The sequence below is a fragment of the Podarcis pityusensis genome (genome assembly GCF_964106645.2).
Source record: "Podarcis pityusensis genome assembly, chromosome: 6".
Taxonomy (NCBI): domain Eukaryota; kingdom Metazoa; phylum Chordata; class Lepidosauria; order Squamata; family Lacertidae; genus Podarcis; species Podarcis pityusensis.
Genome location: NC_138030.1, coordinates 59,664,457 through 59,682,155, shown reverse-complemented (window position 1 = coordinate 59,682,155; position 17,699 = coordinate 59,664,457). Strand labels below are relative to the sequence as shown.

The following is a 17,699-nucleotide window of genomic DNA, read 5'->3' as shown; positions in this document are numbered from 1 at the left end:
TTTGACCATATTATGCATGTACTAGTACCTGGAAAGAAAAGAATTGTTTTTACTTATATCCAGTGCTGGGAGGTTTCAGAAAGCAGATATTCTACTCCATCTGAAGTCAGTCTTTGGATTCCAAGGGCTCCCTCTCTCGCCTTTTTTGCACCTAAACTGGAATGTTAAGATGCTTTTTCTCTATGGAAATTATAAAGCCCTGGCAGTACTTTCAAAGAACAAAACTGGCATTGGCTTGGCTCAGGTTCCAGAAATGGAGTGCGAGACCAATAGTAATGACAACATACTAAGAATTAAAAGTGCTTACAAGAACCATTTTGTTCAGGAATGCACCATAGCAACAGAAGATAGGTTCAAGATGTTCCCAAGTAGCCTAAATCATATACAGATGTACATACATTGCATATAGTCAAAATGAATTAAGGCGAAAAACTAACACAAGAAAAGATATGGTAAAAAAAAACCCAAGCATGCAGTAGTATTTCACATACCTTGCAGTGGCACCTGTTGCTTTCCACGATAAGAAATCCGGAAGATCAAAGAAGTACCCTGCTTTTTCCCAGCACGACTCTCGCAAATTCTAGCAATTTTTTTAAAGGGACAAATATAAATATGCAGTTTTAGTCTATTGTAACTTCATAACAAATGTAAATTATAAACAAATATCCAAGACAAGAATAAGACCTCACCCATCCCTACACAAAGTAATCAGCATGTGCTTGATACACACATATACTGAAAGAACTTGGGCAGCTCATATCTGGCCCTTGTTCATGTCTTCTTTTCCAAGATGTGGTGCTAACAAGAATCAACAATTGCCTTCCCCAATGATGTTTTCACAAATCCTATTTGCAACCACCACAGGATAAATATAAGGCCTGTACAGTACTACTGTTTGCCTTTATTCCTTGTATACGTGTGTGTGTGTGTGTGTGTGTGTGTGTGTGTGTGTCATTCCCATGCACTCTGTCATAACCACCACAGGAATGGCACTCAGAACAGCCATACTTGCCCAAAGGTATGGACTTAAGAGGTGCCCAGGGGCTTTCAAGTTGCCTTTCTTCATCCTGATATCACAGGAGAAAACTTAGTTTGGTTAAGGTTTCATTTGGGAGCTTTTGTGCAGAAGGAAAAGTCCCGGTGGACAACCAACCACGGCATTATCATCAACTGAATTGAAACACCTAGTCATCTACTGGATAAGGAGGATGGCCGAGGGAAGATAAGAGAAGAAGACCATCAAGAATATAAAAAGGATTGGAAAACTTCTGTAGAGTATTTTAAGAATCAGTATAAACAGGTGAGCCGATTGGCAGGACTTGAATAAATTCAGCAGTGTAAGAGGAAGTAAGAGAAAATTATTAAGAAGAGCAGAACTTGGCAACTTAGAATACGTGGAAGAGAAGGAAAAGGAAGGACACCGGAGAAGGAGAGGATAGGAAGTCCTTAGGTGTCTTATGTTGTGTCCCTGTTTGGTTGTGGTTTTGTTTTCCTTTTTTCCTTTTAACTTTTACTTATTCTTTTGGAACTGTATGGAAAAAGTGCAAACAAAAATTATTATTTTAAAAAAGAGGATGGCCGAGGGTCCCCGTCCCCCACTTTTTTCGAAAGCAGTAATGTTTTCACTATGAAAGTGCAATGCCATAGTTCTTTGAATTTAGCTATACACACAGTAATACTTGACCTTTGATATTTCCACCCTATGTATTTTTATTGTCTCTAAAATGTAAGCTTTTACTCTTTAAAAATCCTTTCTGTTTTATTTTGCAAAAAATCATCATGCATTCCCAGTGTAACAGAAGCCATAATGTAGTAGCAGTATGAAATACTGAATTCGTATCAATAAGCAGCAAAAAACATCTTTAAAACAATTCCAATACAGGTGCATTCCCATATTTAACTATAAGTCTTTCAGGAGTAGAAATGGCAGTAAGGGAAGTCTACTTGGACAGAGATGAGATACAATGAAGGTAAGAGCTTTTGAACATTTTTGGGCAGCTTATCCTAGTTTCCTCTAATGAAGGCCAAGTAGACCAGAGCAGCCATATCACTCAATGCTCAATGACAGCAAGTGGGGCAGGACTGAGGAGCAATTCTCTTGTGATTTAGGGTCAAAAGGAACAGACTTTTGGTGAATATTAATCATGGAACCCTAAACAGACCCAGCTATTCAGTAGAGAGAAAAATAAGAAGTCACGGGATATTAATTTCACTACTGTGCATCTCCAAAAGCCACAAAAATATGACCCTTAAAGAGCATCTAAATGATTCATTGTTGTCATGAAAGTGATTTGTCATCACTGACTAGCGCAGACAAAGTACATCAGGCTCTGCAATATGCTTCCACACTAGGACAATGGTCTCCATGCATTCAGTGCTAATTATAATTCACTCTTCCATTTGTGCTACACCCACACAGTTAACAAGTATACCAAAATCCCGTGGGAAGCCCTAAAAAAAAAAAAAAAATGTTTAATGCTCCAATTCATATCATGCCACTCACCCTTCAGAGCCGCAGGCAAAGAAATTTTGTTTAGCTATCCTGCCTCCCACCCCCAGGATACAACTCTTTGTCCTTGGTCGCTTTGCCAGATTCCACCCACTTCACTGCTCTTGCTAAAGCAGTGGTCAACCCCAATGCCGTTAAACAGCTGGAAATACTACCATAGCAGAGCACCATAAATTACTCTGCTCGGCTGTTTAATAGCCAATCCCTCTCCCCAGGAAACTCTGAGAATTGTAGCTCTGTGAAGGGAATAGGGGTCTCCTAACAATTCTCAGGTCCCTTAACAGACCACAATTGCTAGAAGTTATTAGGACATATCAAGTATTCTGAAAACTACCCATCAGGAACCTTTGCAGCCTCCATCTTAGGGGTACGGTGTTATTGCTCATCTGGAGGCCACATGACTAATTTAAAAGTTGGATCATGGGTCAAAAGGAAACCCACACATGGGTAAGCCTGGCTCTCAAAACATGTGGATATGAATAGCAATGATGATTCGCAGTAGAAGTTATCTCTAAAACCAATGGGTGAACCAGTTTAATTCTGTCCCTTCACGTACACCTGCCATGCTGGTTGCAGCATGGTGCAGCCATATTGATTTGCACACTTTATATTCATGTGCATACAGCTCACTTAGAGAAAAAAAAGTGATGGATGGGACTAAGATCCTGGTTACCACTAGATGTCATACATAATATACAGACACCCTAAAGAGGGAGGGGGAAACTGTGACCTCCCAGATGTTGTTGAACTACAACTCCATCAGCCCCAGCCAGCACAGCCACTGGTGAGGACCAATGGGAGCTGTAGGCCAGCAACATCTGGGAGGCCACAAATTCCTCCATCTCTGATCTCAAGGCACTGGTGATGCAAGAGCAAGAGCCTGCCCACTGCAGAAACAACAGAAGAAAAGGCTGCACTCTTTCCGCAGGAGAACATAGGAATTAGGCGAAGTTTTGTAACTGTAGCCCTTTCTCAGTACAGTGGTACCTTGGGTTAAGAACTTAATTCGTTCTGGAGGTCTGTTCTTAACCTGAAACTGTTCTTAACCTGAGGTACCACTTTAGCTAATGGGGCCTCCCGCTGCCGCCACACCGCCACCATGCGATTTCTGTTCTCATCTTGAAGCAAAGTTCTTAACCCGAGGTACTATTTCTGGGTTAGCGGAGTCTGTAACCTGAAGCGTCTGTAACCCGAGGTAAAAGGTAAAGGGAACCCTGACCATTAGGTCCAGTTGTGGCCGACTCTGGGGTTGCGGCGCTCATCTCGCTTTATTGGCCGAGGGAGCCGGCGTACAGCTTCCAGGTCATGTGGCCAGCATGACTAAGGCACTTCTGGCGAACCAGAGCAGCGCACGGAAATGCCGTTTACTTGCCCGCTGGAGCGGTACCTATTTATCTACTTGCACTTTGACGTGCTTTTGAACTGCTAGGTTGGCAGGAGCTGGGACCGAGCCACGGGAGCTCACACTGTCGCGAGGATTTGAACCGCTGACCTTCTGATCAGCAAGTCCTAGGCTCTGTGGTTTAACCCATAGCGCCACCCGCGTCCCTCGAACCCGAGGTACCACAGTATTAATGGCTTCTTGGAAAAGTACTTAGCAGCAAATCTACCAGCTCAGGACACCTCTTGGCAGTTTCTGGGTGTACTTCCATAGACAAGATCTCTTCCTCACCATGCTATGGGAATGAGCTTGGAAGCAGACCTGCAGCCAAAGAGACCTTAGGGAAGTTTTCAACTGCAATGAAATGTGTAAAAGACCTGATGTTCCACATCCATAACAAGACAGTTCAAGTCCACGTCCATTTCCAGTCTCCGACAGCATTGTGGGGGGTGGGACTTCATGGACTATATGATACAGGAGTTATTTTAGAACTGCCATTGTTCGTTTGGACCTTGGCCTGAAAGCATTTTCAACTTTTAATCTAGCCAGCACATGGAGGCATGAATGAGCAATCCATTTACCAGATGTCAGGCATATTTGAGGGTCATCACCAAGGGTGGATGGAAAAGGTGCAGTTGTTCTATATTGCAGATTGTTTATTCTCAAATGTTTGGATTCAGTGCGCTCTCTTTTTAGTGATTTGTGTACTCAAGATACTATTGTCTGGAAATATTCTGCTGGACATTTTCTTAACTGTTTTTGTCTTACTTTAAAGACATGTGAGACACCAATTGATTACTTAAAGCTCTTTTTGAACTGAACAGATTAGTATTTTCTTCGATTTCTGGCCTTTCCCTTTCCCTATGTTTCTTAATTTCTTGATTCAGCTTTCTAAAGTTACGGAAGATTTAATGTACTTAGGCCATGCCTGCAACATGCTTATCTTTCCTTTTATAACCTCCAAGAAAAAGAGTAATAACTAAAACAATCGCCAGGTTCCTATCTCTCCTAAACATTTTATACCAAAGGTATCTTCTAGGCATCTGAAATATTTTTCTAGCCCCTCTAATCTTAAAGGAAAGTAGGCCTTGTTTATTTCAATGAATCTGATATTTGCTGTGTTTGCTTAAAACAGTGGTGAACTGGCAAGTATAAGAATGTCACAGGCAAGGAACTGATCTTGCTTTTCCCTTTCTTCCCCTTCCACATTAGTGAAAACTCATTCCACTGGAAGCCAAGAGGGGGGAAGTTATAGAGATTTCAGCACCCATCTATAATACCTGGCGATTGTTTCATGTTGAGACGATTTCCGATGCCTCAGAGGATGGGGACAAGGAGAACCACTCGTTCCTCCCTCCTCATTCTCTCAACAATCCAAAGAATGTTTTTGATAGAAGGAATTTCTAGCATCTCTGTTTTGCTAGTCATTGTGGGTCAAAGGTGACAAGAGGGAATAAAAGAAGCATGAAAAAAGCTGCTTGTAAATGAAGAAGTGAACATCATAAATATGCCAGACTCCTTCAAACAAGGAAGGGAGAGAAAGAGAACTGGAGTGATTACAAAGTAGTTGCCATTTGGTTATTAATTGCCAAGATATTATGCTCTGGCCTTCTGCCCTGTGAAATAAAGCATGTGCAAGGGACTATCCCATTCCTCTCCTCTAATAAATGAAGTGTGAATGAAGCATGCTAGATCAATGGGGGAACTAATCTAATTCCTGAAACACACGCCACAACTCAAGAACACCTCTCCACAAACTAACCCCTGCCCACAATGCATCTCTGGTGTTGAAGCACAACAGGTAGAGCATGAGACTCAATCTCAGAGTCGTAAGTTTGAGCCCCACGTTGGGCAAAAGATTCCTGCATTGCAGGGGGTTGGACTAGATGGTCCTCAGGGTCCCTTCCAATTCTATGATTCTATCTTTTGGATATAACTGCTGGACACCATGTTCGTTACAGAAGGAAAGCATAACAGATGCCTTTTGGCACAATATGGCTCTCCAACTGGGATATAAAAACACAGTAATGAGTAACGAGCAGTGATTAATTTTTTAAAAACACAGCAAGCTTTTCATAGATGATCTGGCAGGCAGGAAAAGGGTACTGAAGGCACATCATATGGGACAACACCCAACATTATCTTCGTGGCACAGAAGTCTCTGGAGTGCTGTTTCACGGTGGAAGGAGATAACCATCAAAAGCCCTGGGTCAACGGAGAACCATTCATAAAGCAATTCCTTCCCATGAGAGCATTATCCCAGAGTCTGAAGAAGTGGGTGGTGGGTGAATGAAAGAACTACATAAAGGAAAGGGCTGCAACTCAGCAGCAGAGCACCTGTTGTGCATGCAGGAGGTAGCAGTTTCAATTCCTGGCATCTCCAGGTAGGACTGGATAAGGCTCCAATTTGAAACCTTGGAGAGTCACTGCCAGTCGTCGTAGACAATACTAAGATGAATAGCCCAATAGCCTGACTCAGCATGGCACCTTCCTTTCTACAAGTCAAGACCTATGGTGTTTTACGTGCTTTCTTCTTTGGAGTAGGAGGAGAATCTGCAGGGGAGAATCTATGAAAGGAGTTGGGCTGTGATTGACCCAGTGGGGTGCAAGGTGGCGATTCCCCAGTGGACTTCATGACCAGGTGGTGAAGTCATGGTCCAACATTCTAAGCCACAGAAGGTTACAGGAAAATGTGGCCAGATCCAAGTGCATTTTACGCACATATTCTGCAAGTATAAGCTAAAATATGGCACTGTATCAAGAATCCTAAGAATCACAAGGGCCATTTCAAATACCTGACACAGCAAACAATTCTAACTAGGCTACAGAACATAAACTATAAATTGCACACATACCAAAAACAGATTGTGGCTTCACAACACATAACACACACAAACAAAAGAATAGTATGTATCGGTCTACATAGTTAAGACTTTTCTGCTACGCAGAAGTAATACAGTGGTGCCCCGCAAGACGAATGCCTCCCAGACGAAAAACCCGCTAGACGAAAGGGTTTTCCGTTTTTCGATGCGCTTCGCAGGACGAATTTCCCTATGGGCTTGCTTCGCAAGACGAAAATGTCTTGCAAGTCTTGAGATTTTTTTCGCTTCCCCCCCTTTTTCTAAGCCGCTAAGCCGCTAATAGCCTTTTAGCCGCTAAGCCGCTAAGCCTTTAATAGCCGCTAAACCGCTAATAGCGCTAATCCGCTAAGCCGCTAATAGGGTTGCTTCGCAAGACGAAAAAACCGCTAGACGAAGAGACTCGCAGAACGGATTAATTTCGTCTTGCGAGGCACCACTGTAATCAGATGCATAGAAAGTCACCACATTTGAAACATTTCCCAGTCTGTTCGAAAAGTTGTTGTATGTCTCCATTCTATATATCACTGCTATCTCTGTCCTTTACCATTTACCCATATATTAGTCAAACGTTACACACATTAAACTCATACCAGACTGAAATTATATTTTGAATATGAAATTTGGTATCAAGTACGCCATCCAAAATCCATTACTTACTTTGCTAAATGAAAGACTGGCATGTTTGGGTTTTTTGTTTTACTTCTCTGTTGCACCAGGAGTCTAAACGCTTTGTTTAAAGGACAGATCTGGTTACAAGCCAGATTTAATTGCTCACAAATGGGGAGCAGCCATTGTTTCTTTATCCAAGAAATCTAGGTGTATAACTTGATAATCTTTGTAGCACCTATAAGGGACCTGTGCAGTCTGCAATCTCCATCTTGGAACTGAGCCTACAAGCTAACCACACAGATACAAACATCAGCCTAATTTTTGATATATATTTTTTCATCCTTGCCTTCCTCACTCCTATAGTATCTTGTCTGATTAAAGCATTCTAGAGAACTCAAATGGTTGTCACACGTTTGTGACATTCTGATTGGTCCCAATAAAGGTATTGCTGAGCTGTGATTAATAAAAACAGCCCCGTCCAAAAAAAAAAACCCTGACTGAAAAATCATTCACACTGGTGAGTTCAGCTGGGTTTCTCTCTTGGTTTACTTCCATATTTGTCTGAAGACAGGCAATGCGAAGGGCAGGAAGAATGAAGAAAGAGGATGCATCATGCAAAAGTGTGCAAATAAAATTAAAGGAAAGTATTAGAGGAGAGGTCTAATCTGGAATGGTAGGAAGCATGTGTGCAGATTTGGAAAACCAGAGAATAAACCTTATGGTGATCCACTATAATATAAAATTCATCATAAAAACAAAAGGCATCATACGATGCACCCATCCTGTTCCCTAGAGTGAAAGGAGTCATCTTAATCCTCTCCATATCTGAGTCATAGATGGAAGAAGTGGAAAACTACAGTTAGGTCATCATATCACTTTCTCCTTGATCTGGTTCCTCGCTGCCAAGAAATGTAAGGTGTGAGAGCTAAGATGTATTTGAAACATAACTTGTTATCACCCAACTGCTCAAGAGACGGAGGTTCAAAGATTTTCCACTTACTGAACTGGCCTAGTGCATGCATAAGCTGTCCCCAACTACAGACCAGACCCTAGAAATGAGATTTTTTAAAATCACAGCTTCTTTGCCTATATGAGTTATAGGTCACATTCAGGTTTTATAAAAGACAGTTTTTGGGGGATGGGGAGTGGGGTGCAGCCTATGTTCAGACCAAAATGGTACATTATTTCTCTTGAATACAGGAGGGAGGCATTTCTCAATGTTGTTATGTATCCCTAACTCATTCCAACCAAGGAACTCATAGGCATTTTATTCTACAGCCAGAATGGCCCATTTCACGGCATGGCACACTGAATACAATACTGCCAACTTTTCGTAACAAGCATGCTATTACGACTGAGTCATGTGCCTGGACACAAAACAATTACAGAATTATGGTGCTGGAGGAGACTCTTGAGAGTCCCATGGACTGCAAGAAAATCAAACCTCTCCATTCTGAAGGAAATCAGCCCTGAGTGCTCACTGGAAGGACAGATCCTGAAGCTGAGGCTCCAAAACTTTGGCCACCTCATGAGAAGAGAAGACTCCCTGGAAAAGACCCTGATGTTGGGAAAGATGGAGGGCACAGAGGATGGCAGAGGACGAGATGGTTGGACAGTGTTCTCAAAGCTACCAGCATGAGTTTGACCAAACTGCAGGAGGCCGTGGAAGACAGGAGTGCCTGGCATGCTCTGGTCCATGGGATCACGAAGAGTCAGACACGACTAAACAACAACAAAATGAACTCAGAATACACACTTATTTTTCTCACGATTAAGTGGTTGGAATAAGCTTTTGGCATGAGGCGGGGAGCAGGCATGGGATCCTTCAGGCTCCAGAGCTATAGCGCTGATGTCAGAGGGTGGCACTTCATCACAACACAGCATCACTAATGGAAACCAATGGAAACCCTACAATCTGAAGGCTTCTCCCTGTAGATTTTGAAGCACAGAAGCTCTTCTTAAAACTACCTTGTCCTAGGCCAAGAACTGACTCAGCAGACAATGCCAACGCTCTCTTTCCCTCTGTGACGGTGCTGTACAGCAACCACAAGAAAACTGATACAACCCTATATGGCTTTTCTAGTAACAAAGGATGAGGTAAGCAGATTTTCCTCAGCAACTCAGGGTGGAAAGATGCTGAGCAAGCCCTGGCAGAGTGTTTGTGCTGCCAACAGCAGGCACTGAGGTGAGGTGGACACTTCAGCTCAAGTGCCGGATATGAGTCTTCAATTTTAATACAGGACAGCTGCAAAGAAAACCACTGCAGAGTGGAAAAGGGCAGTCATATAGGCGGAAATGACTGGCAGAATCCGAGACCAGGGAGAAGAGTCGGTGGAAGAAGATTGGAAGAAATTTAAAGACTATTTACAGAAATACTGCAAAATTAATGAATGTTAGAATGATGTCAGAATGAAGTTAAGTGGTTTTAGCAGTAATGTTATAAAGGTGTATGAAAAAATGGATTGTTAACAGGCGAAAATCCAAAGTTATAATATATTAAGTTAAAGGATTAAGACAAAAACAAAGAGGGAAAGGAATTGCTGAATTAATTAACAGAACTGGAATACAAAAAAGGGAGGTGTGAGGAGGTCAGGGAAGTAAGGAAATGAAATGTAAGGCATGGAAAGACTGATGTGTTTTTTATCTTTTTTTTGTATTTTGTATTTTTTTCCTTTTTGTTTCTTTTTTTTTCCTTCTCTTTTTATTTATGTAATCCTTTCTTTGAAACTTTAATAAATATCATTTATAAAAAAAACAAAAGGGCAGTCATATAAATCTACTCTCAATCATAAGATGTAACTGGGATGGTGAAAGGAAACAAGCATGCTTTAAGATGGCTAAACAAAATATTGCAAACATCTAGACATACAGGTGTCTATCGGACCTCTGCTGAGAGGCTTCTCACTGGACAGAAAGCAGCTTTCAAGACTTGTTGTGCAGCTTGAAGAGTAGTAACTGGTTTGTGGCACCAGTTTCCATGGACTAGATTCCACTTCAACGGATAGATGAACTGCATGCCTCACTTGGCAGATGCATTTTTAAAGTGTTATTAGGCAGTTCTGTGAGAATGTATGGTAGAAATATTGTTTAAAAAATAAGGTAAAATAAGATATTAATGTAGTGCAATACTAAATTGAGAAATGTGGAAGAAGTGAGCAAAACAGAGAATTATCAGACATGCTGATGGAAGTCCAAAAAGAGGATGTTGGTAATAAATTGGATGTTTTGTTTTGTATAATTTTATATTGGAAAATTAATAAAAATTATATTTTTAAAAAAATAAAGTGTTATTAGGCATATACACAGGTGTGGGGGGCTGGGAGGGTCTGTAAATAATAGAAGAAAAAGACCAGAAAATGAAAAGGGGGCAGCAATAGTTTTGTCACATTTCAAATGTCACAAGACAAAAAGGACATACTCACGGAAGCAAATGGGAATATCATTTAATGCTTTGCAGCGGGAAGAGGGGATTAGACACTGGAGAGTAAAAAAAAAGAAGAAACAAAAACCCACAAGGGAAGGCAGAAAAAAAGAGAGAAACACTCTACTTGCTCAGTTCTTAAGAGAAATGTTTTTAATTCTTAAAGGAAATGTTTTCAATAGTGAGCTGGGTGACATTTTATCCCCTTGAAAACTGGAGGCTTAGAGAGGAAATCACAGCCAGACACCATGCAGACAGACACTGTGTAAACCTCTTTGCACAGGCCTGCCAAACACATCTTGCTCTTAATATATGGTTCGTCCAAAAGTGCTCTCCTCTCACAAAGAAGGAAGAGAAATGGACTTCAGAAGATTTATTTTTTTTTTGCTCTCTGAAAGGTGACCTGAGTAGGTCATTTCCCAAGAAAGTCACAATTCTCTCTCTGATTCCCATTTGCTCAAAAAGTACTTTACAAACCCTTTACTTCAAGTAGGCTTAAGTGTTTATTTGATGTGCTTGTTTTGCTTCCTCTTACCTTCAGCATTGTCACTTTCAACATTGTGCTATGTAATACATTATTACAATGAGATGCTACATTCTGGTTGGTTGTTTTGAAACAAAGCTACAACTTAATTTCTTCACACAGAAATATGCTTATTTGTGTAACAAAAACATACTTTAATTTCATCTCCAGGAAGACACCAAGGCCTAATGGCATATATTGCTGGTACATTAGTTCAGTGGTGCCCCGCAAGACGAATGCCTCGCAAGACGAAAAACTCGCTAGACAAAAGGGTTTTGCGTTTTTTGAGCTGCTTCGCAAGACGAATTTCCCTATGGGCTTGCTTCACAAGACGAAAAACGAAAACGTCTTGCAAGTTTGTTTCCTTTTTCTTTTCTTTTTTTTTAAATCATATTTATTAAAGTTTCCAAGATACAAAAGATAAAAATACCCAAAAAAATAAATAAAAATAAAATACATTTGAAACCTTACTTTCATTACCAACTTTCTGGGACTCCCCCATCCCCCTCCCTACCGTATTCCCCTTTCATTAATTTGGTTCTACAAGCTCTCACTCCCAATTTAAAACTTAATTTGTTTAACCCACTATTCAAATTTAAATTATACAATCATTCCACCATCCCTCATCATTAACAGAAAGAAAAAAAGATTTTTTCCCCGAGGTCCGCCCCAATTTCCTTCCACGAATTCCCTTTTTTTAATAAACACGTCCAGTCAAAATAAGATGATATACAAAAAGCTATAGAAAGATAGAAAAAATAAAAAATATAAAAGGATTCAAAAAGTAGTTACACAGCCTTTGGATTCTAAATCTCCCCCTCCCTTCCCCGGTTTGAATTCCCCATATCCATCAGTGTTTCCTTTTTCTTAACACCGTTAATACAGTTGCGACTTGACTTCGAGGAGCAACTCATAGAACGCGGTGTGGTAGCCTTTTTTGAGGTTTTTGAAGACTTTGGTGATTTTTGAAGCTTTTCCAAAACTTCTTTTGCAGCCATTTGATAAGTTAAACTTTTAAAACTTTTTTTTGGGGTTTTGGATTTTGGGTTGGGGTGTATGGAATTCAAGGACTTGGTGTTGGGGAGGGGTTTGCAAGAATCTGGAAGCTTGTGTGTTTTTTTTTCTGCATTTTTATGATTTTCTGTGACCATTGGGCCACTCTGCTGTTTTTTAAAAAAAAATCTGGATTTGAATTTCTGTGTGGTGGGTGGCTGGGGGAACAGTTGAGGAGGGGGTTCTTCAGCAAGAAGCAAAGAGTGGAAGAGGAACCTTCTTCAAGTTGTCCCCCAGAGTCTTAGAAAATGTACTGTACACTTTGTTGATTTTTAAATGTTTTTCTGTCATGTTTAGAAACTTAATTTATTGTTCCTTCAATTTTTGAAATGCTCTTTACAGTATGTGTGACTTTAAAGAGCACTTAATAAACTCTTGTTGTACCAAATTTGGCTTTGTTTGGACTTTTTTTGACCATAGGAACGCATTAATTGAATTTCAATGCATTCCTATGGGATTTCGTGCTTCGCAAGACGAAAAATTCGCTAGACGAAAAAACTCGCGGAACAAATTAATTTTGTCTTGCAAGGCACCACTGTTCTTGGAAAGAAAAAAAAGCAGAACAAGACTCTGCAACTGGATATTCAATAATTTTTCAATTCACATTTGCATTTGACATGATCAAAACCATATCAAGTAAGTCTGGAGCCACTGTTTTTAGGAGATAGACCAAATATTTTGTGGCAGCCCATTGACATGGTTCAGCAGCAACCACAAACCATGGTTTAGCATCGGATGCAAAACAAGGATCACAAACAGTAGATAAAATTAAATTCCCAGCTCATAAATGGATTTATTATGTATCCCTGGACAACACCTCCCTGTCCCCATTTCAGTTTCCCATCATTCTTTTATTTCCATTATTATAAATGACCAAACAAGTTGATCAGCTCAGTTCTAAAGCATCAAAACATAACATATCCTTTAATTCTAGAATTGTTACTGTAGAACAGGCATAGGCAAACTCGGCCCTCCAGATGTTTTGGGACAACAACTCCCATTATCCCTAGCTAACAGGACCAGTGGTCAGGGATGATGGGAATTGTAGTCCCAAAACATCTGGAGGGCCGAGTTTGCCTATGCCTGCTGTAGAATAATTAGGATCCCTTACATATGTGTATCATAGTTATTTAAAAGACAGGAAAAAAGAAACAAGTCCTTCCATTCATATAGATCTACAGTGGTACCTCGGGTTAAGTACTTAATTCATTCTGGAGGTCCGTTCTTAACCTGAAACTGGTCTTAATTTGAGGTACCACTTTAGCTAATGGGGCCTCCTGCTGCCGCCGCGCCGCCAGAGCCCGGTTTCTGTTCTTATCCTGAAGCAAAGTTCTTAACCTGAAGCACTATTTCAGGCTTAGTAGAGTGTGTAACCTGAAGTGTATGTAACCTGAAGCGTATGTAACCTGAGGTACCACTGTACTCAAAATAGTGGAGAAAATCTACCTTTCATGACAAATACAGAAGCAACAACTAATACTAGTATATGCACCCTAATCAACATCTAATCAATTTCCACTGTTTCCAAGCAATTTTTAAAAATGAAACAAAAATCTTGACCCTTCAAGGTTTGGATACTCTGTAAACACAGTGGCCTTCCCCTCTCTGCTTATTTACCCCTTGCTTCTTCCTTGGAGAACTCTTACCAATCACCAAGGGCCCTACTTTGGGTGATCTCAACCTACCACACGGTGCTGTTGCAAAAATAAGCATCCAAGATGCTTTACATACCAAAAGGACAATATAAAAATGTTGAATAAAAATCTTCATTAGACCAAAGGCTCAAGCTAACCCATAGAATACAGAAGTATCATAACCAGAGAATACCCATGCAAACACACATGTCAAATTGTAGACCTATTTTAAACTACCGTATTATTCTATGTATAAGACGTTTTTTGCTTTTAAAAAATAGTCAAAAATTGGGGGTCATCTTATACACGGATGGTGAATGCAGATGGGTTTGGATTCGGCTTCTGGCCAGATTTCTTAATTTGGGGTTAAAAAAAAAGGGGGTTGTCTTATACATGGGGGCATCTTATACACAGAAAAATATAGTACTAGGGGAGAAGAAACTACACTAGCCCATCCATTTTTCTAAATATACAGTGGTACCTCGGGTTAAGTACTTAATTCATTCTGGAGGTCCGTACTTAACCTGAAACTGTTCTTAACCTGAAGCACCACTTTAGCTAATGGAGCCTCCCGCTGCTGCCATGCCGCCGGAGCATGATTTCTGTTCTCATCCTGAAGCAAAGTTCTTAACCTGAAGCAATATTTCTGGGTTAGCAGAGTCTGTAACCTGAAGCGTATGTAACCCGAGGTACCACTGTAGGTTGTTTTGCACTGACAGCCAGAAGTGACAAATCCTATTCCCCGAGCACTGGGAGGCAGACTATTGTCACAGAACTTCCCATTAACTACTCCACATCCACAACATCAATCCTGGCAAGCCACAGAGATCTTATATTTTCACACACACTTATTTCCCTACGTGGCCACATTCGTCTGCTTGGGGCTACTAGACTAAACATTTTTGTTGGCAACCTCCATTTGTTGATATTTCTGACTCCCATTTAAAAGACTGAGTATGAAACCCAACCTTTTCCTAAAACTATTATAAATAATTAGAAGACCACTGACGTATGGAATGGGAGTTTAAGTGAATATTCATATTTCATGACAAGGTCCACAAGCAATGCTAATTAACCCCTATTAACTTGAATCTGTCACTATCAGCTTCTGCCAGTTAACTTCCTTGACCTTCTCTAGCCTCCACCTTGTTACTCTACGATGAGAGTCAGGAAAAGAGACTCCAGCTGTTGTACGCTGACAGGGGGCAATTTACATTTGGCCTTCATTAAGAGACAGAAAGCATCATTGAGACCAAATGTACAAGACAGACTGGTGGAGGTTATAAAAAATTCAAGTGGCACACATTTTTCCCTTTCATCTGACAGTTGGTATTAAGAAGCTATATATCAACCTCAGACACATAAAATTTAAACTAAAGAGAGGGCATAAGAATTAGACTATGAAGACAGCGCCTTCTGTCTGCTCCACGGCTATTTCATGCATATGAAGCAAGACAGCTCAGGTGGCAATTTTGGAGGTATGATGAAAGTCACAGAAAATACAACACTGGTGGGGCTCGCTAAGATTAACAGGGATTCTTCAGGCTTTAGGAGGGGGAAAGTGTGATATTATTTTTATAAACCAAAGAAGACACACATAAGATCGTCCCTGCCAATTATCTGCAACCATCCACTCTCAGTTTCACTGAAGGTGAAGATATATACCTCAAGAGTTCCTTCACTCAATCTTCTTGCCTCCATCCAAACTCAAACCAAATAGCTGTAGAACCTGCTTTCCAGAGAACCTCCAACTTTTCTTAAAATGAGAGCACACTAAGAGGTCCACCTGTTCGCTGAGAAGCAACCATGTCCTTAATCAAACAACTCCTGCCTACTTCTAGCTCACCTACCCACAAATACTGTTGCTGCATGCAATGAATTGCTCTCACAAGTCAACCAAAGGCCTGTCTAATCTAGTGTTCAATGCACAGAGAAGTAAAGATGAACCTGAGGCAATCACAATTAAGGCACGATATACAGTGGTACCTCGGTTGTCAAACATCTCGGAAGTCAAACATTTCGGTTTTCGACTGCCAAAAAAAAGAAGTAAATGCTTCATTTTCGAACATGCCTTGGAAGTCGAACAGGTTCCGCTGAGTTTTTTTTCAAATTTCTCTACTAAATTTGCAGGCCACCCTTTGCGCCTCGGTTTTCAAATGTTTCGGAACTCAAAACGGTCTTCTGGAATGGATTACGATTGAAAACAACTTTCCTCTATTGTCCCCAGCATTTGGTAACTAGACACTTTCAAGCTGAAAGTTCCATTCTAATCTATCACACCAAAGGTCAATGACCGACCTCCAGTTCATCACAACTGAAGGGGATGAATCCTGCAAATATTAGGTAAAGAAACATTTCCTTATGTTTGTCCTATTGACTAAATCATTTTAACTGGGTAAATTCAAGCCATAGTGTTTTAACAGTCCCCCAAACTTCATATAGTCACTGTTCCCCTTCTCTCCCTCATCCCACATTTATTTAAAATACTTTTCACCTTGGAAAGCAATGACTTAATCAAACTATTAAATATAACATACAATTAACAAGACAGATACAGCAATAACTATGTCAGACCCAACCATTAACAGCCAATTAAAGCCCGAGGGAACAACTCAGTCTTCTGAAAAGACTATGAAATCCTACATTATTTTGCTTCCCTTATATGGAGGATGCTCTTCCTGAGTTGGGGTGAACCCTAAAATGAGAGTGCCCTATCAGTTTATGACAATCTCTAGAAACACTTTGGTACCCTTAAGAATGTGCAATGGAAGAAGAGTTCTGGAGTCAACTGGTTCACCTTTGTTATCCACAGCCAGGGTGACAAACTACTGTGTGACAGTTTCTTGCTCATCCATCTATATTACTGTAAAGACGTTGCACGTTCAGGCCACAGCAAATGAGAGACAAAAGATGGCAGCTGCACTAAGAAAAAAGGTATGGAAGCAGATTTCCCACAAGAGCTCTTTCCTGCTACACACCCCTTCAGTCAGCAAAGCACCAGTAGAATCAATTGCTAGGAATCCTACTTGCAAACTCTGAAGTGGATAAACACACCCGCACAGCTGGATTGGGCCCTGGTCGCACCGCTCTGCAACGTACTAGGCTACAAAAGCTGGTGAACATTAACAGCACTATGCCCTACGGCCACATTTGTGCTTGGATGTAACATTTTCTTTAGTTAGCAAATCATACAGGCTTGATCTCGCATTCCTAAAGCCAAATACACAAGATGCCAGGCTCTCCAGCTGAGAACAAAGGCTTACACAAAAATGAACAGGGAAAGCTGGCGTAAAAACAGAAAGCCTCAGAAGACTTCTCCCAAGGACTCACCATCTAAACCTTTGTTTTTGTCAATAGTTAGAACTCTCTCTTGACTTAATGAGAAGACTCCAGAGGTTTTTTTAAAACACACACACACACACACACACACACACACACACACACCATGTTTCATTACAATTGAATGTAGGTTTGAGTTTAGGAGAACCGAAGCTTCTTGGCACATAACCAAAATTCTGTTGCCTTTTTAGACATACTCACTTCTTTCATCCACAGCAACTTAGGTGGCTGCATCTCGGCGGACATTGCGCCACCAACAAAGCGCAAGACTCTGTGCTGTGTCCCGTTGATGCGTGCTACTTGGTCAGCTGCACGATGGTCCATCCACAGAATGATGTTTCTGTTGTGTTCTCCTTATAAAACAAGGCC

The 17,699-nt window shown here is 40.8% G+C and overlaps 1 protein-coding gene across 2 annotated transcripts in view; it reads right to left on the bottom strand.

The window, feature by feature from the left end:
* Positions 1-17,699, bottom strand: part of FGGY (FGGY carbohydrate kinase domain containing) — a 138,287-nt gene that overhangs the window by 106,315 nt on the left and 14,273 nt on the right. For both annotated transcript variants that reach the window (XM_081011826.1, XM_081011825.1), the window contains exons 4-5: positions 17,532-17,683; positions 492-580 (exon numbers count right to left, since the gene is read on the bottom strand). In XM_081011826.1, the coding sequence (XP_080867952.1) occupies positions 492-580; positions 17,532-17,683 (241 nt within the window). The remainder of the gene's footprint in view (positions 1-491; positions 581-17,531; positions 17,684-17,699) is intronic.